The 26260-nt window shown below is 40.5% G+C and overlaps 1 protein-coding gene across 2 annotated transcripts in view; it reads left to right on the top strand.

Annotated features, from left to right (window-relative positions):
• edrf1 (erythroid differentiation regulatory factor 1) overlaps positions 1-26260 on the top strand; it is a 75557-nt gene that overhangs the window by 45159 nt on the left and 4138 nt on the right. For both annotated transcript variants that reach the window (XM_073027594.1, XM_073027595.1), the window contains 10 exons: positions 1948-2098; positions 7119-7310; positions 8117-8317; positions 9837-10055; positions 10270-10496; positions 13698-13856; positions 17294-17443; positions 18823-18976; positions 20201-20316; positions 24229-24389. In XM_073027594.1, the coding sequence (XP_072883695.1) occupies positions 1948-2098; positions 7119-7310; positions 8117-8317; positions 9837-10055; positions 10270-10496; positions 13698-13856; positions 17294-17443; positions 18823-18976; positions 20201-20316; positions 24229-24389 (1730 nt within the window). The remainder of the gene's footprint in view (positions 1-1947; positions 2099-7118; positions 7311-8116; positions 8318-9836; positions 10056-10269; positions 10497-13697; positions 13857-17293; positions 17444-18822; positions 18977-20200; positions 20317-24228; positions 24390-26260) is intronic.

Below are 26260 nucleotides of genomic sequence, written 5' to 3'. Positions count from 1 at the left end.
TTAAAAGCTATTATTAATGCTTTTTGAGATAGTGATTTAGATGCATATTATATTTTTTACTGAGTTAAGTATTGTATGTAATTAGTTTTGCTACAACAAGTGTATGGGACATTGGAAAAAAGTTGAATTTCCCCATGGGGATGAATAAAGTATCTATCTATCTATCTATATCAACATTAGAACCTGGACCATTTAAAATCTCATTTTCAGTTTTCCATTTTCCTTGGGCAAAAAAAAATTTTCATTGTATTTGGGAATTGAGTATTACCTATCACTCCACGAGCCTATCTGTCTAGCTCATAATTCTCTGTAATTTCTGCCATCTACAATAGGATCTTACTACTAAGCAAGTCTTTCTCTCCTCCTTCCCTTTCTTCAGTGGTCCACAGTCCCCTCCTATTAGATTGCTTTTTCTTCAGCCCTTTACCTTCTCCACCTCAACTCCCAGCTTCTTAATTCATCTCCACCTCTCTCACCCACCTACTTACCCCTCACTTGGTGTAACCTATCACTTCACAAGTTGTACTTAGAACCATAGAACATTACAACACAGAAACAGGCCTTTTGGCCCTTCTTGGCTGTGCCGAACCATTTTTTTGCCTAGTCCCACTGACCTGCACCTGGGCCATATCCCTCCAAACCTCTCTCATCCATATACCTGTCCAAGTTTTTCTTAAATGTCAAAAGTGAGCCCGCATTCACCACTTCATCTGGCAGCTCATTCCACACTCCCACCACTCTCCCCCTTCTCCCCTTCCCCAATCTTTTGCCCCTTCCTTTCCTGCCCTGATGAAGGGTCTTGGCCTGCAGCATCGACTGTTTATTCCCTTACATAGATGTTGCCTTACTTGCCGAGTTCCTCCAGCACTTTGGATGTGTTGCTGCCAATCGAGTTTTAATTAATAATGTAAATGTTAAGTATATTTAAAGTTGATTCTAAAATATTCAGTCAGGTTTATTATCACCAGCATGTGACGTGAAATTTGTTAACTTAGCAGCAGTTCAATGCAATACATAATCTAGAAGAGAAAAATAAAAAAGATAATACATAAACAAGTAAACCAATTACAGTATGCGTATATTGAATAGATGAAAAAACGCGCAAAAAGCAGAAATGCAGTATTTTTTTTTAAAAGTGAGGTAGTGTCCAAAGATTCAATGTCCCATTTAGGAATCTGATGGCAGAGGGGAAGAAGCTGTTCCTAAATCGCTGAGTATGTGCCTTTAGGCTTCTGTACCTCCTACCGTATGGTAACAAGTGAGAAAAGGGCATGCCCTGGGTGCTGGAGGTCCTTAATAATGGACACTGCCTTTCTGAGATACCGCTCCCTGAAGATGTCCTGGATACTTTGTAGGCTAGTACCCAAGATGGAGCTGACTAAATTTACAACCCTTTGCAGCTTCTTTCGGTCCTGTGCAGTAGCCCACCTATAGCAGACAGTGATGCAGCCTGTCAGAATGCTCTCCACAGTACAACTATAAAAGTTTTTGAGTGTATTTGTTTGACATGCCAAATCACTTCAAACTCCTAATGAAGTATAGCTGCTGTCTGCCTTCTTTATAACTACATTAATATGTTGGGACCAGGTTAGATCCCCAGAGGAACTTGAAACTGCACACTCTCTCCGCTCCTGATCCTTTTATGAGGATTGGTATGTGTTCCTTCGTCTTACCCTTCCTGAAGTCCACAATCAGCTTTTTTGTCTTACTGGCGTTGAGTGCCGAGTAGTTGCTGTGGCACCACTCCACTAGTTGGCATATCTCACTCCTGTACACCCTCTCGTCACCTGAGATTCTACCAACAATGGTTGTCGCATCCATGAAATTGTATAACAGACGTAATGGTAGATGCAGCATTGAGTGTGGAGATCAAAATGCACAGTCTTTCTCATTTATGTTCACTTTGAAGACTGGTTTTCTAATCTTAATTAAGCTGTTTATTTATAGGGACTGAAGGCTGTTGATGGGAGTATTAAAAAGGAGAGCGATCTCCCAGCTGCTGATCCAAGTATTCCGATCCCTCTGAAGTATGCAGATGAATCAGAATGCACAGGTCACAAAGCTCTTCAAAAACAAATTGCTCTGTTTCTAGATAAAGGTAAAAAAAACATCTAGACTACCTCATAATTCTTTTGCTAATTTATTATTTCTATTTACTCTTGTACTTTTAATAATGATACCAAAAGATACTATTTCATAACTATTTGGAATTTTTTTGTAAATGTGAGGCTGCAGGTCCAAGCAAGTTAATATTTTATTGAGGTTGCAATGTTTCAACCCAACACATTGACAACTCCTTTTCCCACTGAAGATGCTGTTCCAGTAGATTAATCTAATTCCAGCATTTGCAGTTTCTTGCATTGAATCATTTAAAAGTATTGTCTTGTAGCGGTGTGCTACACGCAGCGCTGAAATAACGACATGTAGTCAATGAGCTGCAGTTGCAAAAGAGATTTATTCAAACTTCGCGGCCTCGCTTTAAAGCCTTCCTGATCCCGCCCTCCCCAGGCGGGAATGCTGCAGGGGGCGCGTATTCACAGTCCCGTCCCGCGCGCGGGCTTTTCCCCTTGCTGGTGAAGCAGACTTGGCGCCCTTTTTGGGACTGGCCTCAATGCCGGCGCACGCCAATTTGTGAGCCGGTTCGAGTGCACTGGGAAGTGGGTTGCCACATAACCCCCCCCCCAGAACCGGGGATACACCCCCCAATGTCCACAGTCTGGGCCGGACTCTGTTTGGGAGGCCTGCCTTTGCGCCGCAGTGCCGGAATCTCGACCGGCTGCGCCACGTCCACATGGGCCAGTTTGGGTCGGTCCACCGTGAAAACCTCCTCTCTCACCCCAATGTTCAGCACGAATGTGGACCCGTTGTTTCTGATCACCGTAAACGGCCCCTCATAGGGCCGCTGTAGCAGTGCCCGACGTCCGCCCCGTCGTACAAAAATGAACTTACAGTTTAGCAGGTCTTTGGGTACGCAGGTCGGGTGCTGCCCATGCTGTGAAGTGGGTATGGGGGCCAGGTTACCGAGCTTCTCGCGTAGTCTGCCCAGGACGGCTGCGGGTTCTTCCTCTCGCCCCCTTGGGGCTGGTATGAACTCCCCTGGGACAATGAGGGGTGCGCCGTACACCAACTCGGCGGACGAGGTGTGCAGATCTTCTTTGGGCGCCGTGCGGATTCCGAGCAGGACCCAGGGAAGCTTGTCCACCCAGTTAGGTCCTCTCAGGTGGGCCATGAGAGCCGACTTCAGGTGACGGTGGAAACGCTCCACCAGTCCGTTCGACTGTGGGTGGTAAGCAGTTGTGTGGTGCAGCTGTATCCCCAAAAGGCTGGCCATAGCTGACCACAGGCTGGAGGTGAACTGGGTGACTCTGCTGGAGGTAATGTGGGCCGGTACACCAAAGCGAGATACCCAGGTGGTGATCAGTGCCCGGGTGCAAGATTCGGAGGTGGTGTCGGTAAGCGGTTCCGCCTCTGGCCATCTTGTGAACCGGTCCACAATAGTGAGGAGGTGCCGCGCTCCACGCGACACTGGCAGGGGGCCCACGATATCCACATGAATGTGGTCAAAACACTGGCGGGTGGGGTGGAACTGCTGCAGCAGAGCTCTGGTGTGCCGCTGCACCTTGGCTGTTTGGCAGTGCATGCACGTTCTGGCCCATTCACTGACCTGCTTGTGGAGTCTGTGCCAAACGAACCTGTTGGAGACCATCCGGACGGTTGTCCTGATGGAGGGGTGCGCTAAGTTATGAATGGAGTTGAAAGCGCGCTGCTGCCAGGCTGCCGGGACGACGGGGCGGGGTTGGCCGGTGGTGACGTCACAGAGTAGGGTCCTCTCACCTGGGCCTACGGGGAGGTCCTGGAGCTACAAACCGGAGACTGCGGTTCTGTAACTTGGGATCTCCTCGTCTGCCTGCTGCGCCTCTGCCAATGCTTCGTAGTCTACCCCTTGGGACAGGGCTTGAATGGTAGGGCGAGAGAGAGCGTCCGCCACGACATTGTCCTTTCCCGAGACATGCCGGACATCCGTCGTGTATTCAGAGATGTAGGACAGATGTCGCTGCTGGTGGGACGACCAGGGATTGGACACCTTCGTGAACACAAAGGTAAGCGGTTTGTGGTCCGTGAACGCGGTGAAGGGCCTACCTTCCAAGTAGTACCTGAAATGCCGGATTGCCAGGTATAGCGCCAACAGTTCCTGGTCGAAAGCACTGTATTTGAGCTCAGGTGGTCGCAGGTGTTTGCTGAAAAACGCCAGGAGTTGCCAGCGACCCTCGATGAGCTGTTCCAGCACTCCACTGACTGCCGTATTAGATGCGGTGAGGCGGTAGGGACGTCCATTCTGGGGTGCACTAGCATCGTGGCGTTTGCCAAGACTTCTTTCATTTTAATGAAAGCGGTGGTGGACTCCTCGTCCCAGGTAATGTCTTTGCCCTTACCCGACATCAGGGCGAACAGGGGGTGCATGATTCAGGCAGCTGAAGGGAGGAAGCGGTGGTAGAAATTTACCATACCCATGAATTCCTGAAGGCCTTTGATTGTGTTGGGTCGGGGGAAATGGCAGACTGTGTCTACCTTAGCAGGCAGAGGGGTTGCCCCGTCTTTAGTAATCCTGTGGCCCAGGAAGTCGATGGTGTCGAGCCCGAACTGGCATTTGGCCGGGTTGATTGTCAGGCCGTATTCCCTCAGTCGGGCGTAGAGTTGACGGAGGTGGGACAGATGCTCCTGACGACTGCTGCTGGCTATGAGGATGTCGTCCAAATAGATGAAAGCGAAATCCAGGTCACGTCTCACCGCGTCCATTAACCGCTGAAACGTCTGTGCGGCATTCTTTAGGCCGAACGGCATGCGGAGGAACTCGAAAAGGCTGAAAGGGGTGATGAGTGCCGTTTTGGGGACGTCGTCCGGATGCATCGGGATTTGATGGTATCCCCAGACAAGGCGCACCTTGGAGAAGATTCGTGCGCCGTGCAGGTTTGCTACAAAATCCTGAATGTGTGGCACAGGGTAGCGGTCTGGTGTTGTAGCCTCGTTCAGCCTGCGGTAGTCGCCACATGGTCTCCAGCCCCCTGATGCTTTGGGCACCATGTGCAGGGGGGAGGCCCATGGGCTGTCGGACTGCCGTATGATCCCCAATTCCTCCATCCTCTTGAACTCCTCCTTTGCCAGTCAGAGCTTGTCCAGGGGAAGCCTTCGAGCAGGGGCGTGGAGGGGTGGTTCCTGTGTCGGGATGTAGTGCTGTACGCCGTGTCTGGGCATGGCTGCCGTGAACTGCGGTGCCAGAATCGATGGGAAATCCGCCAGGACTCTGGTGAAGTCGTTGTCGGACAGGGTGATGGAGTCTAGGTGTGGGGCTGGCAACTGGGCTTCACCCAGGGAGAACGTTTGAAAGGTCTCGGCGTGGACCAGTCTCTTCCTTGGCAGGTCAACCAGTAGGCTGTGAGCCTGCAAAAAATCCGCGCCCAGGAGCGGTTGGGCTACGGCGGCCAGTGTGGTCCCACGTGAACTGGCTGGAGCCGAACTGTAGCCGCACCTTACGGGTGCCATAGGTCCTTACTGTGCTGCTGTTCGCGGCCCTCAGGGTGGGACCCGGTGCCCTGTTGCGAGTGTCGTAACTCGTTGGAGGTAAGACGCTGATTTCGGCTCCGGTGTCAACCAAAAAGCGGCGTCCCAACTGCTTGTCCCACACATACAGGAGGCTATCCCGATGGCCAGCCGCCGTAGCCATCAGCGGCGGCTGGCCCTGGCGTTTCCCGGGAACTTGCAGGGTGGGCTACAGTGGCGGGCTTCTGCGCCCCACCGCTGGTGGTAGAAGCACCATTGTTCGTTGGTCTCCTCACCCCTCCCTCTGGGGTTAGTGGGCTCTGCTGCCAGGCCTGGTCTGGTCTGCTGCTGGGAGCGTGGCCTGGTGATCTGTGCGACGGACGCCCCACTCCCCTCCTTGGCTTTCCACAGCAAGTCCGCCTGGGCTGCCACCTTCTGGGGGTCGCTGAAATCCGCGTCGGACAGCAGCAGGCGTATGTCCTTGGGCAGCTGCTCCAGGAATGCCTGCTCAAACATGAGGCAGGGCTTGTGTCCTCCGGCCAGGGACAGCATCTCGTTCATCAAAGCCGATGGCGGTCTGTCTCCCAAACCATCCAGGTGCAGTAAGCGGGCAGCTCGCTCGCGCCGTGAGAGTCCGAAAGTCCTTATGAGCAGGGCTTTGAATTCCATGTATTTGCCGTCCGCTGGGGGAGACTGTATGAACTCCTCAACCTGGACCGCTGTTTCCTGGTTGAGGGAGCTCACCACGTAGTAGTAACGTGTGTCCTCTGAGGTTATCTGCCGAATGTGGAATTGGGCTTCTGCTTGCTGGAACCATAGGTGAGGTCGCAGCGTCCAGAAGCTTGGCAGTTTTAACGAAACTGCATGAACAGATGCGGCGTTGTTCATCTTCGGCTCAAATATCGTTTGGGCCGTCGGGGTCACCAATTGTAGTGGTGTGCTACATGCAGCGCTGAAATAAGGACACGTAGTCGATGAGCTGCAGTTGCAAAAGAGATTTATTCGAACTTCGCGGCCTCGCTTTAAAGCCTTCCTGATCCCGCCCTCCCCAGGCGGGAATGCTGTAGGGGGCGCGTATTCACAGTCCCGTCCTGCGTGTGGGCTTTTCCCCTTGCTGGTGAAACAGACTTAGCGCCCTTTTTGGGACTGGCCTCAATGCCGGTGCGCGCCTATTTGTGAGCCGGTTCAAGTGCGCTGGGAAGTGGGTCGCCACAGTCTCTTTGATTCCAAGCTTGTTTTTAGATGCAAACATACAGTGCTTGAATATGCTAAAACTGCATTTAATATTGTATTTAGACTTTCTATATGTTTTTTCATATGCAGATGTTGTAATTTATGTTCTCAATTTTATCTTCATTTTCTAAATTTCTTGCAGTCACAAGAATTCAAATTTAAAATAAAATCGAAGTTAAATTTTAATTTTGTCACACTGTTATCTCCCTACTTAAGATTACTTTGTCTGAAAACCATGTTAAGCTTCTGAGCTGTTAAGTATATTAGCAATTTTTTTTATTTTGAAATTCTTAATTTCTGACAAATGCACAAAGTTTTTTTATTTTTTTTATTACTCTATTTGACAGTGGGTCCGGTTCGTGATACAGTTAAGCTTCCTAGTCAGTCTGGAATGATACCAAACACGTGGCAGTATCAAATGAAATTAAATCTCATCTTCAAAGCTTCAAGAGCTTATTTTGTTCTATCAGATGCAGCTACTGCTCTGCAAAAGTATGGTAGAGCTTTAAGATACATTAAACTTGCTTTACAGTCACTTGGTAAGTAGATGGCTATATGGTTAATATCACGATGCTCTTATGAACATGTAGTATGGATTTAAAATGGTAAATGGCTTATTCACTCATCTGGCAAATTTTATGGAGTGATATTATCTGTAGTTTGAAAATGATCATCATTTTTGTATCATAGCTTTTTACCAGTCATCACTGATATCAGCTAAATAGAATTGAAACTACAGATAATGCATAGTTAACTACAGAAAATTTAATGAGATCTTTGATTATTATCTATCTTAAAAGCTGTTAATTTTATAAAATAACTTGTATTAACCTTTAAATTTTCAAAGAATGTAAGAGCTGTGAAGGCTGTACATTCAGCAATTAATGTATGATCTCAGTCATGATTTTATTAAATGGCTGTACCAACTTATAGTGTGTTCCCAAGATCATCTACCAGTAGTTTATTTATGATGGAGAGTGGAGATTCAACAATAAGCAAGCCTTTTGCAGCAGCAAAAACCTAACTTAAGCTGAAGTTCCACAGTTGGAAATTTTGGTGAAGATTTTGGATCTCAGAGCTAAGAAAAATGTGCCAAGGAATGGTGGTTTTATTTGTCAGCTGTACCAGTTTTGGCAAATGATGTAAGGCTGCTTTTAATGTTATGCTTTAGTAAATTTATAATGTTACAATAGTGGGGAAATAGCAGGAAATGAAAAATATTTTCTGTACAGCAGGTTGCAGGTGCTGAACCACCTGAGCACTGCAGCAGAGAAGTTATTCGGATATATGATGTCGTGGATCCATGTATGTTGTGTTAACATTTACTTTGTATTTCTTTTGATAGATGCCTACTGCTGCCTTATTAGTAATTTGTCACCTGAGGTCTTATTCTTTCTCAGTCAGTGCTTGACACTTAATGGTGATATTCAATTAATGTTAGCGCAAAATGCAAGTAATAGAGCAGCATATCAGGAGGAGTATAGCTACCAATCCAAAGAGGATCAGGAAATTTTGCATAGTCTCCACAGAGAATCTAGTTGTCAAGGTTGGTTTTCATCTTTTATATTTGCGCAAAATTAAAGACTGAAACTGTATAATTAAAATAAATATAACTCTATACATTTCTTTCAGCCAGAGCAGCAGAGAATGCTTTAATAATACCTGTAACTCTAAAGCACTTTACTTCCAATGTTTAATCTTTTGCATAGTGTGATCAATAGTGGAATGCCAATGATGTCATGTCTTTAGATTATCCCAACAGGCATTCAGACCCTTTTGAATTTAATCTTAAGGCCAGATCTTGCTTGTATGATAAATGAGTTGCAAAATTTGAGTCAGTATTTTGCTTCATCTGGAGTGAATTGTTACTTCAACATTTGCTTAAAATCATATTCATGGTTATGAGTAAAAATGTGGACAGCAGGAATGTCCCTGGTCTTTGCTGGCCTTGATCATAGTGGTGAACTACTATTGTGTTATGATGTAGAATGATCTGATTATTATCCACTGACCTCTCTTCAGTGTAATTGAACTTGGCCATTGTACGTACATGTGTGCAAATTCTAAGCTTGCTGGCTAATCATTGTCAGCTTTCCCCTGACTTCACTAACATCAAGTTTCTCTTTGCCAGCAATAAATTGTGAAATTGAAGCATTTACTTGGCAATTATTCTGGAGTATTTGGCCACAACTGCGTTAGGTTCTGATAATGGGACATTGATTTCTTTCCGTAAGCTGCCACCTGACCTCTGGTTTTGGCTGTGCTGGATTAGACCTGGTGCAATATTAGGGACTCATTTGAATGGAGGGGCACAGCTTCAAGATGAGAGTTGCTCTGAATTAATTTCTTAATGCAATTGGTTTTAATTGCTTTACTGGAATCTCTTTAATAAAAAAAAAAAAAAAAAAAAATTGGGATATCCAGCAGATACTGGATTTAACCTGATGATATAATTAATATTCTAAACATAGTTCAAAATTATACATGTGTGTATCACACTTGAAAAGACTATATAACTGGGAATAACTTGATACATTAATTGGGTTATTTTCAGCACCAAGTAGATGTTTGCAGTTAAAACTTGAAAAATGTAATTTTGAAAACTCTATGAAATATATAACTTGAAACCATTTAATGAAAAATTGTTTCAAGTAAAATATTTCAAGTCTATATAATTTTCTTGAAGTTGTCTTTTTCCTTTCAACTGAATAGAGTGCCAAGTACTGCATTGGTCTAACCTCAAATTTATAAATGTACTTAACGAGCTGTCTTTTCATCACATTTCTGGATAGGACTAACTTCATAGTTCTACTCCCCTGAAATTATTTGTATGTGGACAGACTAGAAGGGCAGGGATGGCCTGTTTCCGTGCTGTAATTGTTATATGGTTATATGGATCACTTTGTATAAGAAGTTTATGCCGGTAAATTCAGCATTGCTAAAAGCTATTATGGAGTACAATAAATTCTGGGTCACTGTTTCTAGTGTCTCGAATTGACTATTTTTCATCTATGTTTTTGCATTTTCTCCCACTGATTTGTGTTGTAATATTCTTATTATTCCAGCTTTCAGCTGGGCTACAGAGCTTTATATGGATCTGGAATACCAGCTTTCAGTTAGCTGCAAATGCTATGAGTCAGCAAATGAGCTACTGCGTTCCTGTGATCAGAAAGTTCACGTTATGGAGCAACATATGCAAGTGTTAAAAAGATTGGGCAATAGCAGAAATGAAATCGGAGTTTACTACATGAATCAGGCTGCTGCTATTCAAACTGAAGGAACAGGTGAAAATGCTTAAGTTAATTATCATTTTAGACTACATACTGTTGTTTGTGGCTTCCAGGTTAACTGAAAACTGTTCAAAACCATGTTGCTGTTTTCTAAAATTGGAAAATACATTAATTTTTCCAATTTTTAAAAAAATTGTATTTGGTACATGTGTTAAATATGATTGCAATTAATAAAATGCTTATACCATTAATATTTTATCTAATTCAGCAAGAAAAAGCATCACAGCATTAGAACAAGAACTTTGGAAGAAAAGCTTTTCTTATTTTGAAAAGGGAATTCAAGATTTTGAGACCATAGAGGATGCAACTAATACCGCTTTATTGCTCTGCAATACTGGAAGATTGATGCGACTTTGTGCACAGGCACATGCAACTACTGGAAGCAATTTGAAACGAGGAGAATTTTCACCTGAGGAAGCCTTGTATTATAACAAAGTATGTCTTAAATGGTTTACATTTCCTTACTTTATTTGTGTCTAATTTTGAAGTATTGAATCGTATTTTCAGAATTACACAAGTTAATTTCAGATCTGGCCATTGATGTTTCATCACATGGGGGAGATTAGTTAAAAGCACATACAAAAAGGGTACAATCATGCCCCCAGTTTAGTTTAACCCTTTTTTTAAAAAAAATTCAAAGACTGAAAATTCTTAAACAATAACAACACTTTAATGACAAATTGGAACTTTAACTTTTAAATCTTTAAATTTTCAAATTGGCAAACTCTTAGATTTTTTAATTGCTTCAAATGACTACACAAAGGTTTTAAATTAAAAGCTATGAAGCAAATTGTTTGCAACCTTTCTCTTTTTTAAAAACTTAAAGCATTCTTCATACCTCATGAAAGTTGGTGCTGAATGTTTATGACTTCCCTCCACAAGTGGCAGTCGAATTGTTCATATTATGACTCATTTTGAGCTCCATGATATTGTTCTCCTTGTTTGCTTGTGTAAAGCAATGCATTCAACTGGGCTCATAGGAGGCTCCTTTACTTCACACATTGTCTAAGTATGCAGTAATCCTAAAGTCATGCTCGCTTTCATGATGTGAAGGGTAGTGGTTTTTCCAAATCTTCATTGCTCTCAACTCCAGTATATTTAATTTTTTTTGAGGAATTAAAGTTCTAAGCCAAATATCTCAAATTTAGCCACATTAATTGTTAACTGGTTAAATTTTGAAGAAGAAATGCTGTGTTGAGAGGTTGTTAGCACATATGATAAAACAAGCTAGAAGTATATTCCCCATCCATTTTAATGGTGTTAAATGTGAAAGTCAGGAAATTGCTCGCCAAATAACTTCCCATTCAAATGCATGAAGATACAAATCCACTTATATTGTAAATAAGGCAGGTAAAGTTCTGATGTGCAATTTAATGTTTAAAGTTATCCGTAATTGATGTGGTCAGGCCCAATCTACCGCTGAAAAGTGAGACTCATTCTTTTTGAATTTATTTTATTGTTGGATATTTTAAATGTCAACTTATTCTAAACATTTTTCACTTGGTTTATCTCAGACTAACAGAAGTGGTATTTTTAAATTTGCTAGTTTTTGAAGGGACTGTATAGAGTAGAATTAAATATTCTACTTTACACTTGCTGATGCAGATTCTATATGTGTCTCAATAAAGATTTGTCTGTTCATTAGTTAAGGATGTATGTCAAAAAGATTGCACTTATTACACAATTCCCACAATTCATTTGAGAAAACACTTACCGTAGATTCCGGATTTTAAGCCGCTACTTTTTTCCCACATTTTGAACAGCTTTGAACTTTGCGGCCTTTAATCCGGAGCGGCTAATACATGATTTTTTTCATGCCGCCTCGTAAACATTTTGCCTCATAACAGTAGACCAATAAAATTGATGAGTAGTTCACAGAGGTCCAATGATAAATCAAGCGCACTTTCACAATTAAATTATTGTAAATCAGTCATTTGTACTCACCCTCATCAACATGGAAAACACTCGAAGAAAAGCATTGTGCTGCCTTATGGCAGTTATTTAGTTTATAATATTTTCGCTTAGTAATTCATTTTCTAGTTAAAGTTAGAAGAGTTTTAACTATATTTGTTTTCTGTACTACATCGCGGGATGCTATGACGTCACACCCGGTTTCGCGGTGTCTTGTGGGAAAACGCCGGTTTGCGATAAACGGAAAGGGGGGGGAGCGCATTACGCGAGCGGCTTTGGATCTGAGCGAACGCTGCTTTTAAGTTAAAGGCGATCAATAACTTTTCCTGGTAGGCTGCAGTATATATATTTTTTACCAGTCGTTAGGAGATATTGGAATGTTGTTCAGTAAAGAAGTATACGCAACGTATATTTAAAAGTAGCCGCGTTACGGGCACGGTTCGAAAAAAAGCATTTGCAATATGTATTTGTTTTTGTTACCATATGGATTTAATTAAAAGTTTAAAAATCCTCACGTGTAATATCTTTCTGTGTAAATATCTCATATTACAACGTGGGACACCTGCGGCCTAAAATCCGGTGCGGCCTAAAATCCGGTGCGGCCTTTACAATTAAAAAATTGATTTTATTTCTAAAATTAGAGCCAGCGGCTTTTAATCAGGTGCGCTCTGTAGTCCGGAATCTACGGTACTCATTTACTTTCCAGTGGTGCCAGCTACAGTCAAAGTCCAAAGAGTCCATGGACTAATGGAATTAGACTATTTTTGTTTGCTGCATATAATAATTTTTATGGTCTTTTAACACGTTCCCATGTATATCTGAAAAGGAATTTGAATTACAGACATCAAGAAATGTATTTTGAAAATGAAAACAGTGGTGTTGCCATTTCCTTTAAAGGTCTGAATGAAAACCCAGGACCAGTTATAATGTGCCTGTGCTTTCCATCTCAATTACTGAGGCATCAATAAGATTTTGTATTAATCAGTGCAATGAAAGGCATATTCTTTAAATTTAATGACAAGATGTTCAACACTGACAATGTTACATTTATTGACCTTTTCCATTTACATTGAAGAGCATAAAATATGGTCATCATGATGTTTCCGTGCAAAAATAGTTTTTTAATTCTTTTCACTTTATATCTTTACATAATTGCTTGTTAAAACAAGAATAATTTTTGAAATCTATAAATGTTTCACGTTCCATAAATTTTATTCTTTTCGGTTTTCAAATCATATTATGCTTGAGTCATAGCCAAGATGTAGTTAAAAAAGCCAGTCTAATAATATCCTGGCCAAGACTTGTGAACCTGCAAGGATCAGGGCAAATAGTAACATGAGGTCTTTCTCTATTGCCACAGTGGGTGTTAGTTAATTTAATAGAGAGCAAATCTTAAGTCTAAGACTCATCGCCTCTTTGTAGTCCTGCAGCTACACTGTAACCATTTGAACAAGTGATATAAATTTAAATACTAAAATTATGAATAGGAATTTTTTTATTTGTAAAATAAGATTACATTAATCACATAATGAAAATATTAAATATTCTATCATGTACTCTGCTCAAAGTTAAAATAAAACCCTGGAATGAAAATGTTATATAAATGAGATTGTCACTGATTTCCAAATATCTGTCTGCACTCGTATGAGTTAACATCTAAGAATGCTACATAATTTACATTTTTGATTAATGGATCTTGCCTGAAAATTCTTATTTTATTTTTAGGCAGTGGATTATTATCTAAGAGCAATGCGATCACTCACTAGGTGGGAGAACCATCCAGCTGTTTGGGATTCTGTGAAATGGGAGCTGTCAACAACTTATTTTACAATGGCAACACTAGAACAAGATTATGCTCCATTGTCAAGAAAAGCTCAGGAACAGGTATTGGGGGAAAATGCATTTTGTAGCTTTGTAAACTATTGCTACCTATTTTCAATCTGTTTCATTAGTTACAATTTTAAAAAAGATGATAATGTTCATTTTACACATTTTCAAAGTATACATGTCACCATATACAACCCTGGGATTCATTTTCTTGCTGCTATATTTTAATCATTGTTTATTTTTCTTCCAAATGTACTAATCTATGACTGCATGATTTCTGGAAGTATTACCTTTAGTTGCCATGTTTTACTTTAATCCAATATTTGAAAATATTTATTACTATAAAATGAGAATCAGTGCAATGCTTGCCACCACAGACTGCTGCAGAGAAACAGATCCCAAATGATTTCCTTTTGGGAAAAACCTTCATTCTATTTTATTTTAGTTGTAATGCCCCTTCAACTGCTGACAGCATACAGGTCAATGTAGAGATAATTGGTATCTTAATTGTCTTGCTTAACACAAGAAAACTGATGAAGATGCAGTGCAGTTTTTTTCAAGTAAAATGTGCTACTAAGCTGCTTGATGGGATATTGATAAAGCTTAATGTGTTTTAAAAGTGAAGGGAAGGGAAGAGGCTTGAGAGATTTATAACCAAGTAGCTGAAGACTTGGTTGCCAAAATTTGACGTGTATAGAACTCTTGGATTATTGTGAAGCTAGAGATTAGGGTGATAATTTAAAAATAAGTGTTTCTGGTTTTGAAGCCAGATGAGTGCAGGGATGTCTGGCACATCATGACATAGCATATGTTGGCAGAAATTTGGTAAAGTATTTGGCAGAGATTTTATGGAAACTGACTTGATCATTAAAATGGTTAAATTCCTGTGTATAAAACCATAGATTAAAATTTCAGTAGCCTTATAATTTTTCTGTAACCAGTATCATGCAAAACAATTAATCTAGAATTATTGCAGCAAATAAAATAAAATGAAAATAATATGCCTTGACTATTGATCCATTTCCTTAAAACAACAATTTTAGTGCACGCAGTTATTAGTGTAACTAATCAAGCAGTTTGTGACAAGGCAGAATTGCATCTTAAGTTCTGAATTGTCTGTTTATGGAACACCCATGCCCTGTTTAAGTGTTACTGCCCACCTAAAATCTCCATGTGTTTCAAGAAATGTTTACAGTAAATATTCATTACATACTCTAGAAATGTTGACCTGATTATCACCCTTTAAATAATGGAATTTGCTTCTGCAAATCTATTCAACTCTAACTGTGTGGAAGAGTGGAATAATGAGAACTAAAACTGAATTGATTATAAGTTGGAATACCTTCAGGTTAATTAAATTTTACTTTTGTTTACTTTGGTCTTCCCTCTCTACAATCCATCCCCTGTTCTTTTGTTCTTCATCTGCTTTCACTCAAATGTTCAGGATATTTTTCGGCCCTATCCCATTAAGTAAGGGGAGAGCTGACACAATTCACTCCATTTTATGTGTGGTACCAGAGAAAGGAGCAGCTACTGTTCACCTATTGGCATGAACTAAGTTTCAAGCCTGATTGGAGCTTGAAATTTCAAGACTTAGTGATAAATTCTTAATGGTTTTTGGATTTAATTTTGTAATTATTTTTAATCTCATCAGATTCAGTTTATTGTCATTTTTAAACCACAAATACAAAGCAATTAAAAAATGAGACAACGTTCTCCAGAATGATATCACGAAAAAGCACAAAACAGACCACACAAGAAAAACCACATAATGTTTGGTAATCCCCAATCCAGAGTCTGGAGAGGCTGCTGTGTATCGATATCGCGCTATCGTCTTAGCACGTTCCCCGGTAAGGAACTACAAACCCATCAGGCAAACCTAAAGCTACAAGACCTACACAAAACCACATAGTTACATATAGTTATAGTTAACATATAGTTTCAACAGTGCAGACAATACCATAATTGACAAAGACCGCATAATTATAACACATAGTTTCAACAGTGCAAAGCAATACCATAATCTGATAAAGAGCAGTCCATGGCACGGTTTAAAAGAAAGTCTCAAAGTCCCGACAGCCCATCATCTCACGCAGACGGTAGAAGGAAGAAAAACTCTTCCTGGGATGAACCTCCAGCGCAGCAGCTTGCCGATACAGCACTTTGGGAGCTCCAACCACAGCCAACTCCGAGTCCGTCCGAAAACTTCGAGCCTCCGACCAACCCTCCGACACCGAGCACCATCTCTGCCGAGCACTTTGACCCCGGCAGTGGCCGCCAAGCAACAGGCAGAGCCGAGGATTCGGGGCCTTCCTCCCGGAGATTTTTCCAATCGCACAGTAGCAGCGGCAGTGAAACAGGCATTTCAGAAGTTTCACCAGATGTTCCTCCGTGCTTCACACGTCCGCCTCCATCAAATCAGGATTGTACACGGCCCCTACTTACAGATAACAGATATTCATTCCTGGAGTGGCTGCGTCGCGCCGCCATCTTGCAAAATTTTTAGTTTTAGTAATTTTCAGTTTTAGTACTTCTTAAAAATTATCTCAGTTGTAAAAAGAATTCTTGGCTTCCTTTTTTTTAAAAAATAAATTGACAGAAGACAAGGTGCTGTCAGCTATATCCCAGCTTCTGTCAAAGCCAATCAGCATTTTGGGATAAAAGCTTCAGGACTGCTGAGAGCTCACTACATTTTACTGAATGCTTCCAGGTTTCAGTAACAAATTCAGATTCCAGCTATGCCTAATACTTGATGGATACCACTGTGGGAAGAGGACAGGTGGTGATTCTGTGGTGGGTCCTAGAAGATTTAACCCTCTGAAGACCTACCAGATGTCAACATCCACCCAAGTCCCTGAAACCCTTCACAGGACCTTTTTTATGTTGCACTTTAAACGCCCTTTTTCTATGAAAATTTATTTGCTTCATACAGAAGGAAGACTTTTTAATTAAGAGCAAGATTCTTAACAAATTCTGGCTAAATCGACTAAAGTAACAATTTAGAACTGAAAAGGCAAAAATAATTCCTCATTCATTGGATAATATAGTCATGTGTGTTCATTTTAAAAATACCAAATTATATCTTGTATGATGTTCTCATTAGACCATAAGCATTTCAGAATAAAACTGCTAAGTAGCCAAAATTAGCATTTAGTAGTGAACTTTAAGGAGGGAAGTTTGGTTTAAGAAAAAGTTGCATTCCTTGTATTTCTTTTGATTATTGCTGTCTTTTCAGCTGTGAAGCTGATTGTGTTATAATGGTTGGATCAATGTAATAATTTCTTTAACAAAATTGACTTGTGACTTGATATGACAACAAATTTCATGACGTGCCAGCGATACCAAACCTGTTTCTGATAGGTCAAAGTTGCTGGGTTTTTTTAAATCCCCCTATGTGATTTAACTTGAGCTGACTGCCTTTTAGTAACCCTGCTTCTCTGATCTATATTTGGAATCTTGATCAATAATGTGGGTGGTTTCTTATCATTTTACAGATTGAAAGAGAAGTTGCTGATTTCATGATGAAGTCTCTTAAGTACTGTGATATACATACAGAATCTGTAAGACAACCTTTGTGTCAATATCGGGCTGCAACAATTCATCATAGACTTGCTTCCATGTACCATAATTCCCTTAGAAACCAGGTAATTTGCAATTTTAATATGTTTGTATTTTTCAAACCGTAAACCTTTCAATCATAGTAAGTTTTAGTTTGTAACTCAATTAAAGCTTTATTTCCTAAAATACCTACAGATAGATTTTAAACCTGTAATCCAAGATCGACAAAGACCATAGGGCATGGGAGCTGAATTAGGCTATTCAGCTCATTGAGTCTACGCCGCTATTCCATCATGGCTATTATCGCTCAAAGCACCGATCTCCTGTGTTCTTCCTGTAACCTTTGACCTTACTAATCAAGAACTTAACACCCTCTGCTTTAAATATACCCAATGACTTGGCTTCCAAAACCATCTGTGGCAGTGAATTCCATAGATTCAATAACCTCTGGCTAAAGAAATCCCTCCTCATCTCCATTGTAAAGGGACATCCTTTTTATTCTGAAGCTGTGCTCTCTGCTCACAATACTCTGTATGGTCAACCAGTACCTTATGAAGCCTCAGTATTACATCTTGGCTTTTGTATTCTCATCCTCTCAAAATGAATGCTAGTATTGCATTTGCCTTCCTTACCACCGACTCAACCTGCAAGGTAACCTTTAGGGAATCCTGCACGAGGACTCTCAAGTCCCTTTGCTACTCTGAATTCTGATTTTCTTCTCATTTAGAAAATAATCAACATCTTTACTCCAGCTGCCAAAATGTATCAGCAAACACTTCCCTACACTAATCATTTGCTATTTATTTGGCCATTCTCCTAATCTAAGTCCTTCTACAGACTCTTTGCTTACTCAGGATTACCTGCCTTTCCACTTGTCTTCATACCATATGCAAACCTAGCTGCAAAGACATCAATTCTGTCATCCAGCGCTGCTAGTCACTGGCAGCCAGCCAAAAAAAAGACCCCTTTATTCCTATCCTTTCTTCTAATCAGCCAGTTTTCTGTCCATGATATTTTCTTTCCTATAATGTCATGGGCTCCTATCTTGTTCAGCAGCCTCATGTGCAGCACCTTGATAAAGGCCTTCTGAAAATCCAAGTAAACTTCTACTGACTCTTCTTTGTCTATCTTGGATGTTATTTCCTCAGAGTTCCAACAGATTTTATGCGAGATTTCCCCCAGAGGAAACATTACAGTATCCCTTATCTGAAAATCCAAAATACCCAAACTTCCGAAATGTGAAGTTTTTCTTTTGGCACTGACGTGATGTCACAAATTACAGTACAAGAAAGGTAGAGGGAGGGAGCGACAGAGATATTCTGAGAACCTTTCCACCCCCATTTGGTATTTAATGAATCTGGCAAAAAGGGTTCTTACTGGTTTAAACAAACTATCCTCCATGCAAACATACATGTTTTAACTGACTGTGCTGTCATATTTTGTTATAAACAAAAATTAAATACAGGTTGGTGATGATCACTTCCGTAAGCAGTACCGCAGCTTGGCTGAGCTCCATTACAACAAGGCTGTAAAATTGTTTCAGTTACTGAAAGATGCACCTTGTGAGCTTCTGCGAGTTCAGTTGGAGCGGGTTGCATTTTCAGAGTTTCAAATGGCAAGTAAGTAAATACAAAGTTCTCTGACAGCTGAACATTAATGCTTTTAAAAAATGCTATTCTGTAATTAGTGGGTAGGGTTCTTGAGCAGGGATTCCCAACCTCTGATCCATGGACCCCTTAGTTAAGAGTCAGGCTCCATGGCATAATAAAGTGAAGATGAGCTTAAAATGAATAACTGATACATTATTAAGTGATAAACCATAGATCATCTTTGTATTGACTAGCTGTCCCACATTAATGCATGCATCCTGGTCCTCCAATGCATGCATTTCCATAATATGTTCGAGGTGTAATATTGGTTGGGAAGCAGTGTTTAGGGTTGTCTGCTGATGTTCATCCTTGGTTAATTGGAATTTATATCTTGAAAGCATGCCTACTGTTGTATATGACTACAATAATGTAATATCTGAAATGGTGCAGGAGTAAGTGGCAGGATCAATGGTATTGTCTTTGTACTTAATGCACAATTTTATCATCTTCCAGGAATGAACAGCTAATATAATTCTATGGAATCCTGAAAAGATTTAGAGTAACAATTGTATAAGGTTTTTTTTTTTTTTGCAGAGCTGCCAATTTGAGGTGCATTATTTTATGCTGAAAGCAATTTGAATTTAACCAGCACACAGATACTCCACACAGTTAAAGCCATATTCTAGTGTGGGGGGAAGGGAAATGATGCCCAAAAAAGGGCCATTTTAGTTTCCTGCTACAGGCTTAACTGACATAGATTATTTTAAAACATTCAGATGTTCAAACTAAGTTTATTATCAAAGTATACATGTCTCCATGTACAACCTTGAGATTAATTTTCTAGTGGGCATTTACAGTAAATACAAGAAACACAATAGATTCAATGAAAGACATCAGTCAACAGGATGGACAAACAACCAATGTGCAAAAGACAAACTGCAAACACAAAATGAAAGAAACAAAAATAAATAATAACATTAAATAATAAATAAGCAATAAAATCAAGAATGAGATGAAAAGTCCTTGAAAGTGGGTCTGTAAGTTTTTGTTCATTACTTTCAACCAGCAAGCAGTTTTGTTAATAAAATTCAGGTACAAATTGCTTCCTTTTAAATAATTGTTTTAGAAATTAAAGCATTAATTTACTTTTAAATTAAAAGCAGATATATTTATCCATAATTTGTCTTTGTGTTGGTATCCTTTACTTAAAATGCATATGTCATTGTAGTGAAGTTTTCTTTTCTCCATTTGCAGATCAGAATAGCAATACATCAAAGTTAAAGACACTCTCAGGAGCATTGGATATAATTGTTAATTCAGAATATCCATTTCAACTGATCCAAAGTGAACTTTCGTGTGCTCAAGAACGGGTAATTATTTTTAAACAACTTTAGTGGAAGAAGTGTGGGGGGGGGGGGGGGGTGAACTGGGTAATGTAGGAAGCTAGTGCATTCTTTTTCTCTGTGAGGTCAAATCCATGACTGAAATGCAGGTATACTGACAAAAAATACCTAAGATAGACTCTGCCTGAAATCCTGCACTTATTAAAGCAAGCCACAATTATTTATGTACAGTGGATTCCAGTTAATTGAGACACATCAGGATCAGTACATTTTGGCCCAATTAAATAGCTGCCCCAGTTAGATGAAGTTTCGTGGAAATAGTTAAAAACATTTAAAAAAAGACAAACTACTGTTTAACTAACAAATTATGTATTTAAATGAAATTCAGAATGCAGTAGAATACAAACAATACTATTACAGTTCTACAAACTGTAGTCCCTAATAGTTATCGACGGAGAATTTCATCCAGTGTAAACTGCAGTGTTTTTTGATTGTAAATGGAAAAAATCAGCACAGGCACCTAGTGTATATGATGAACTACATTCATATAATGGTTTCAACAATTGCATCCTCAGACTTTTTCCATTGTAACATTCATGATGATACCTTAGTTCTTCATATTTTTTAACTTGAAGTAGTGAAATTGTTTCACTACCAGTCATTTCTGGTATCTCTAAGCTTATTTCTCGCCAGCTATCAGTGACAAAAATCACTTTTTTGAACAGAAACACATGCAACTGATACTATTTAACTGCTCACTCTAAGCATGGTGGAGTGTTTAACTGACACTAGTTATAAACTTTGGCAACAATCTCCTATGCAAGTTAAGTGGCATAATGTCCTAAATAAACAAGGAGAATACCAGCTATTTTCTCGTGTGTGTGTAGAAAAGTTTGTATTGTATTGGTGAGGTCTTAGATGAGTGCTTCTCATTTCTATTCATTTAGGAGAAGAACATTAAAGTTAGTGAACTTGTTAGAGGGATAATGAATTACTATATTATGTTGTTATTATTAAGGCAACATTAGATGTTTTAGCCAACTTAAATGTGGCTATGTCCATAAAGCTTGATAAAGATGGGAGATGTAAAGGAGACTGCTGGAGTCTTAGCAGTGATATTTACTGGCCATAGGTGAGGAACAACATATATGGTAGGTACCCTTTATTCAAGAAAAGCAGCAGGAATGTGACAGAAAATTGCAAGCTTTGTCTGTGATTTGTGGTAGGGACATTATTAGAGGAAGGTGGAAATTGAGAGATAGGAAAGAATTGGTCTATGGTTGTAACAGCAATGATCTGCAAAGACGAGCATTATTAGGATGAGATCATATTTGAACAACCTGAGTTTTTTTTATATAAAGATAACAAAAGGTATTGATGAGATTATTATTTGTGTTGTCCACATAGGAAACTGCTCCAAAAGATGAGAGCAAATTGGCTTTTAAATAGAAGGCAAAGTGAGAGAGTGTTTGTAGTGTTGCTTTTGTGATTTTGGAAGCTCATAACCAGTAATATATCACAGTTTGTGCAGGTACTTTTACTGTTTTAAAAAATATTTAATGATGTGAAAACAGCGTATAAACAGAAAATGATATTTGTACAAAACGAACAGCATACAAAGGAAACAGTGCCTCTAGAGGCAAAACACTCTCTGCCTGACATCTGTAATGTCAAATTTAACTATGAAGCTAAAAGTCAAATGATCATTTCATTATGTCTGGCAAAACAATAGACAGTATGAAACTAACCTTGAAACAGTCATACTTCAGTCTTTAACCATTCTCACTTCAAAAATGTCATCCTTGATTCTTGGGGAAATGTCTGATGAGCAGACTGGTGACGTGGTGCTCACTCAGATTGATGATTGAGGTTCCTTTTCGGTGAGTTGTGCTGTCTTAATAATGTACTCCAACTCGGTGCAGCCCCTTAGAGTCAAGAATGGGACAAAGTTCACTGAGGTAACTTCAGATTGGGAGAGCTTCCTGCTTTGTGTTGCACTGCATCTCCTCTGCATCCAATTTGAACAGCAGGAAGGATTCTAACCTTAGCCTCATTCAGGTTGCTTACAAGTGCACCAGCACTGCAAAGGCTGTCTTCGGATACTCCTACAGTCTTCACTTCATATAGATACAACTCTTAACAGGGACTGAAATGACTTGGGTGCCCATTCTTCAGGATATTAGTCTTAAATGCACTGGTAGTGGACTAATGAGCACCATCGAGGCAGACTTCACCCACTGACCTAACCCAGGTCCGGTTGTTGGGCATAAGGTGCATGTTGCTGACTATTGTGCTGTTCATGTACCTTGTGTGTATGGATGGTGTCTGCCAAGCAATAAGAGAATCTCAGCAAAAGGGTCAAGTGGGAGATCTTGTCATCTGTGTCCTTACGATGTTAATGACCGTGTGCTCCTTAGGGGTTGGGATTTCATCCCTATTGTAGGGAATGTGGTTGCACTCAGTCAAAGTTGGCAGGGGTAAGCAGACCTCCCCTCCTATTGACTCTGCAAAAAAATCCACCAGCTCTACTTCTGGTAATTTCTGATGTTCCAGAACATGTCTTTAGAATGTATGGGGAAGTAGCTACATCGGATGGATGCTCAGCTGGCTTCCTGCCTTGCTCTTATGTGGGTGTGCTGGAACCAGTAGCCCAAGATTCTGGCCCTGAATTTATAGTGTATCTGGATCCAATTCTTTTGAAGTGTCACCAAGTTCTTGGTGCAGCTTCCTGGAGACCATTGATGTTTGCTGTACCGGGTCCATCTGTGTTCTGCAATATAATTATGTAAAACAGCCTGTGAACAGGAAGTGATATTTGACAAAATGAACTGCGCTTCTAAAGGCAGAGTAAAGTGTGATTAGTAAGTTTGCAGATGGCACGACCATTGGAGCTGGTAATGAGAACCAGAACCTTAGGCTACAAGATAATATTGATAAGGTGGTGGGGTGGACTGAGAAATTAATTGGAATTTAATTGTGGCTAAGTATGAGGTGATTTTGGAGAACTAAGGACAGGACAAGGTAAATGAGTGGTTGAACCTAAAGAAAGATTGAGGAACATCTAAGCTTCCATGAAGGTGGCAACGCAGGTAAATTAAATGGTGGAGCGTAGCCTATAAGAGCAAGGGAATTATGATACAACTAGTCTCAGCTGGAGTACAGTTCTGGTCATACCACTGTAGGAAAGACATTGTTGCTTTGGATAAAGTACAGAAGACATGATCAGGATGTATTTCAGTTATGGGGAGAGACCAGATGGATTTGTTTTCCTTGCAGGAATGGAAGCTGAGAATGGACATGATATGGGTATGCAAGATAATAAGGCATGGAAAAGACTGATACAGTAAAAGTCTGATAACTTGTTATTCCATCATTTGGAAATCTTAATCCCTTTGTATTCAGGGTCACCGGTTCAGTTCCCTGGGCTGTCTGAAACTCAACAGGATCTAGTGGAAGAATTAAGTGTGTAACTGTATCATAGGGGTATTATCCAATAATTGTTAAAAATCTGCATCTGACACCACTAAAGTCATGGAGGTGTTGAATTACCAGTTATTTGTTTTTTTCTTGCTTCAGTAAAGGTGTATGAAACTAATGGGCATAGGCTTAGAATAAAGACTAAAATATCTAGTGTAATTCTGAGGGGAAATTTTTTATCTAGAGGGTGGTTGGAATCTGGAAAGCTCTGCACAAGGGGTTTATAGAGGAAGGTGAACTCAACTTTAAGAAATATTTAGATGACTCTTTTATTGCCAAGGCATTGAAGTCCAGGAACCAAGTACTTTTAAATGAGATTATGTGATTGGGTGCTTGTCTTTAGGCATGGACATGGTGGGTCACGGAGCCACTTATATTTCCTATATGACGCTGTGACATCCGTCATTAAGTATTTAGAAGAAAAGTTAAGATAACATTTTCCGTTTGTATCCATTCATCCAGAAATGTGGTGGCCATGAACATCAGGAGGGAAATGCGTCTGAAAGCAATTCCTCCAGCCTTAATGAAGAAGAGGTTTTGAAACTTGTCAACATGTTTGAAACTCGCCTCTCCTTTCTTTTGTTTCAACTCATCAAATTGTTAACTTCAAAAAGGAAGACCAGGTAAAGCAGTTACACTATTCATGACGTGATTTCAGCCTATTTTAGATTGTTTTTTTCCTGTACATTTACAAATGTTTGTGCAGGATATTTAACTTTGTTTAAAAATATAGCTTATAGTTTAAATTTCTGCCTGTGCTGAACTCTGAAACTACTGTTGAGATAGATTCCCACCCACCTTTAATTTTCTAACTCTGCTGGGATTGAAACCCATAAAATTTTGTTCCCATGTCTTGTCCAGTTCTGTAATTTTCTTGGACACAAGATCTAACTTGATGCCTTTTATTGCAGTCTCAAGCTATTTTTGTTATCCAACTACATGAAATATCTGGAACAACAACAAGCTATTAAAGCAATTGTATATCATTCAGCATCTTCCCTAATCATAGGTGCTAGATGAACAACGAGATCCGCTATCTGCTGAGGGCCAAATCAGAGGCATTCAAATCTGGTGATCAAGGAAGTTACAAGAGGTACAGGTATGATCTCCAGAAAGCCATCTCACAGATGAAATGACAATTCCAGACTAACCTTGAATCAAGAAAGAATGCTCAGCAGTTGTGGCACGGCTTAAATGCTATCACCGCTTATAAAGTTAAATTGATCAACATGGGCGACAACAAGCTCAATGCTTTCTCTGCTTGTTTTGACTGTAAAAAAAACCATGGAGAAACCATCATGACCTCCCACAGCCCCCAATGATCCTGTGGTTTTATTCTCTGACGCCAATTGATGAGCAGCCTTCAGGAGTGTGAACCCACAAGAAGCATCTGGCCCAGGCAGGGTACCTGGCTAAGTACTTAAAACCTGTGCTGATCAACTGGCTAAAGTGTTAACTGAAGCTGTAACCTCTTACATCGGTAGCTGTACCTACCTGCTTCAAGCAGCTTTCAGTTATACTACTGCTTTAGAAGAATGTGGCACCTGCCTCAATGACTATCATCCAGTAGTACTTGTATCCACAGTGATGAAGTGTTTTGAGAGGTTGGAGATTAAATCTATCAACTCCTGCCTGAGTTGACTTGGATCCACTCCCTTTTCCCTACTAGAGCTACAAATCCACAGCAGATGCCATCTCATTGGCTCTTCACTCAACCCGGGAACATCTGGATACCAAAGATACATACAACAGGATGCCCTTTATTGACTTCAGCTCAGCATCCCATACCATCATCCCCTCAAAACTAATCATCAGCTCGAAGACCTTGGCCTCAATACTTGTGTAATTGGATCCTCAGTTGCAGACCCCAATCAGTTTGGATTGGCACCAGCACCACCTCCGTGATCTCCATCAGCACAGGTTCACCAAGGTTGTGTGCTTCGCCCCCCCCCCCCCCCCCACTCTACTCACTTTACACTTATAACTGTGTGGCTAAGCATAGTTCCAATGGCATATTCAAGTTTGCTGACAGCATCACCGTCTTAGGCTGAATCAAAGGTGGTGATGGTGATGAACCGGCAAGTAAGACCATAAGACATAGGAGCAGAATTAGGCCAATTAGCCCATTGAGTCTGATCCTTTTTACCCCCTCCTCGGATCCACTCCCCAGCCTTCTCCCCATAACCTTTGAAGCTGTGTCCAATCAAGCTTAGTCTTAAATACAGTCAACGACCTAGTCTCCACAGTTGCCTATGGTAATAAATTCCACGGATTCACCACCCTCTGGCTAAAGAAATTTCTCTGCATCTGTTTTAAATGGACACCCCTCTATCCTGAGGCTGTGCTCTCTTGGCCTAGACTCCCCCACCATGGGAAGCATCTTTTCCACATCTACTCTGTCTAGGCCTTTCAACATTCAAAATTTTCAATGAGATCCCCCCCCCCCCCCCCCTATTCTTCTAATTTCCAGCAAATACAGACCTAGAGACATCAA

Source organism: Hemitrygon akajei, chromosome 23 (genome assembly GCF_048418815.1).
Source record: "Hemitrygon akajei chromosome 23, sHemAka1.3, whole genome shotgun sequence".
NCBI classification, from domain to species: Eukaryota; Metazoa; Chordata; class Chondrichthyes; order Myliobatiformes; family Dasyatidae; genus Hemitrygon; species Hemitrygon akajei.
Note: the sequence above shows the minus strand (reverse complement) of the source record. Positions and strands in the feature narration are given on the sequence as shown.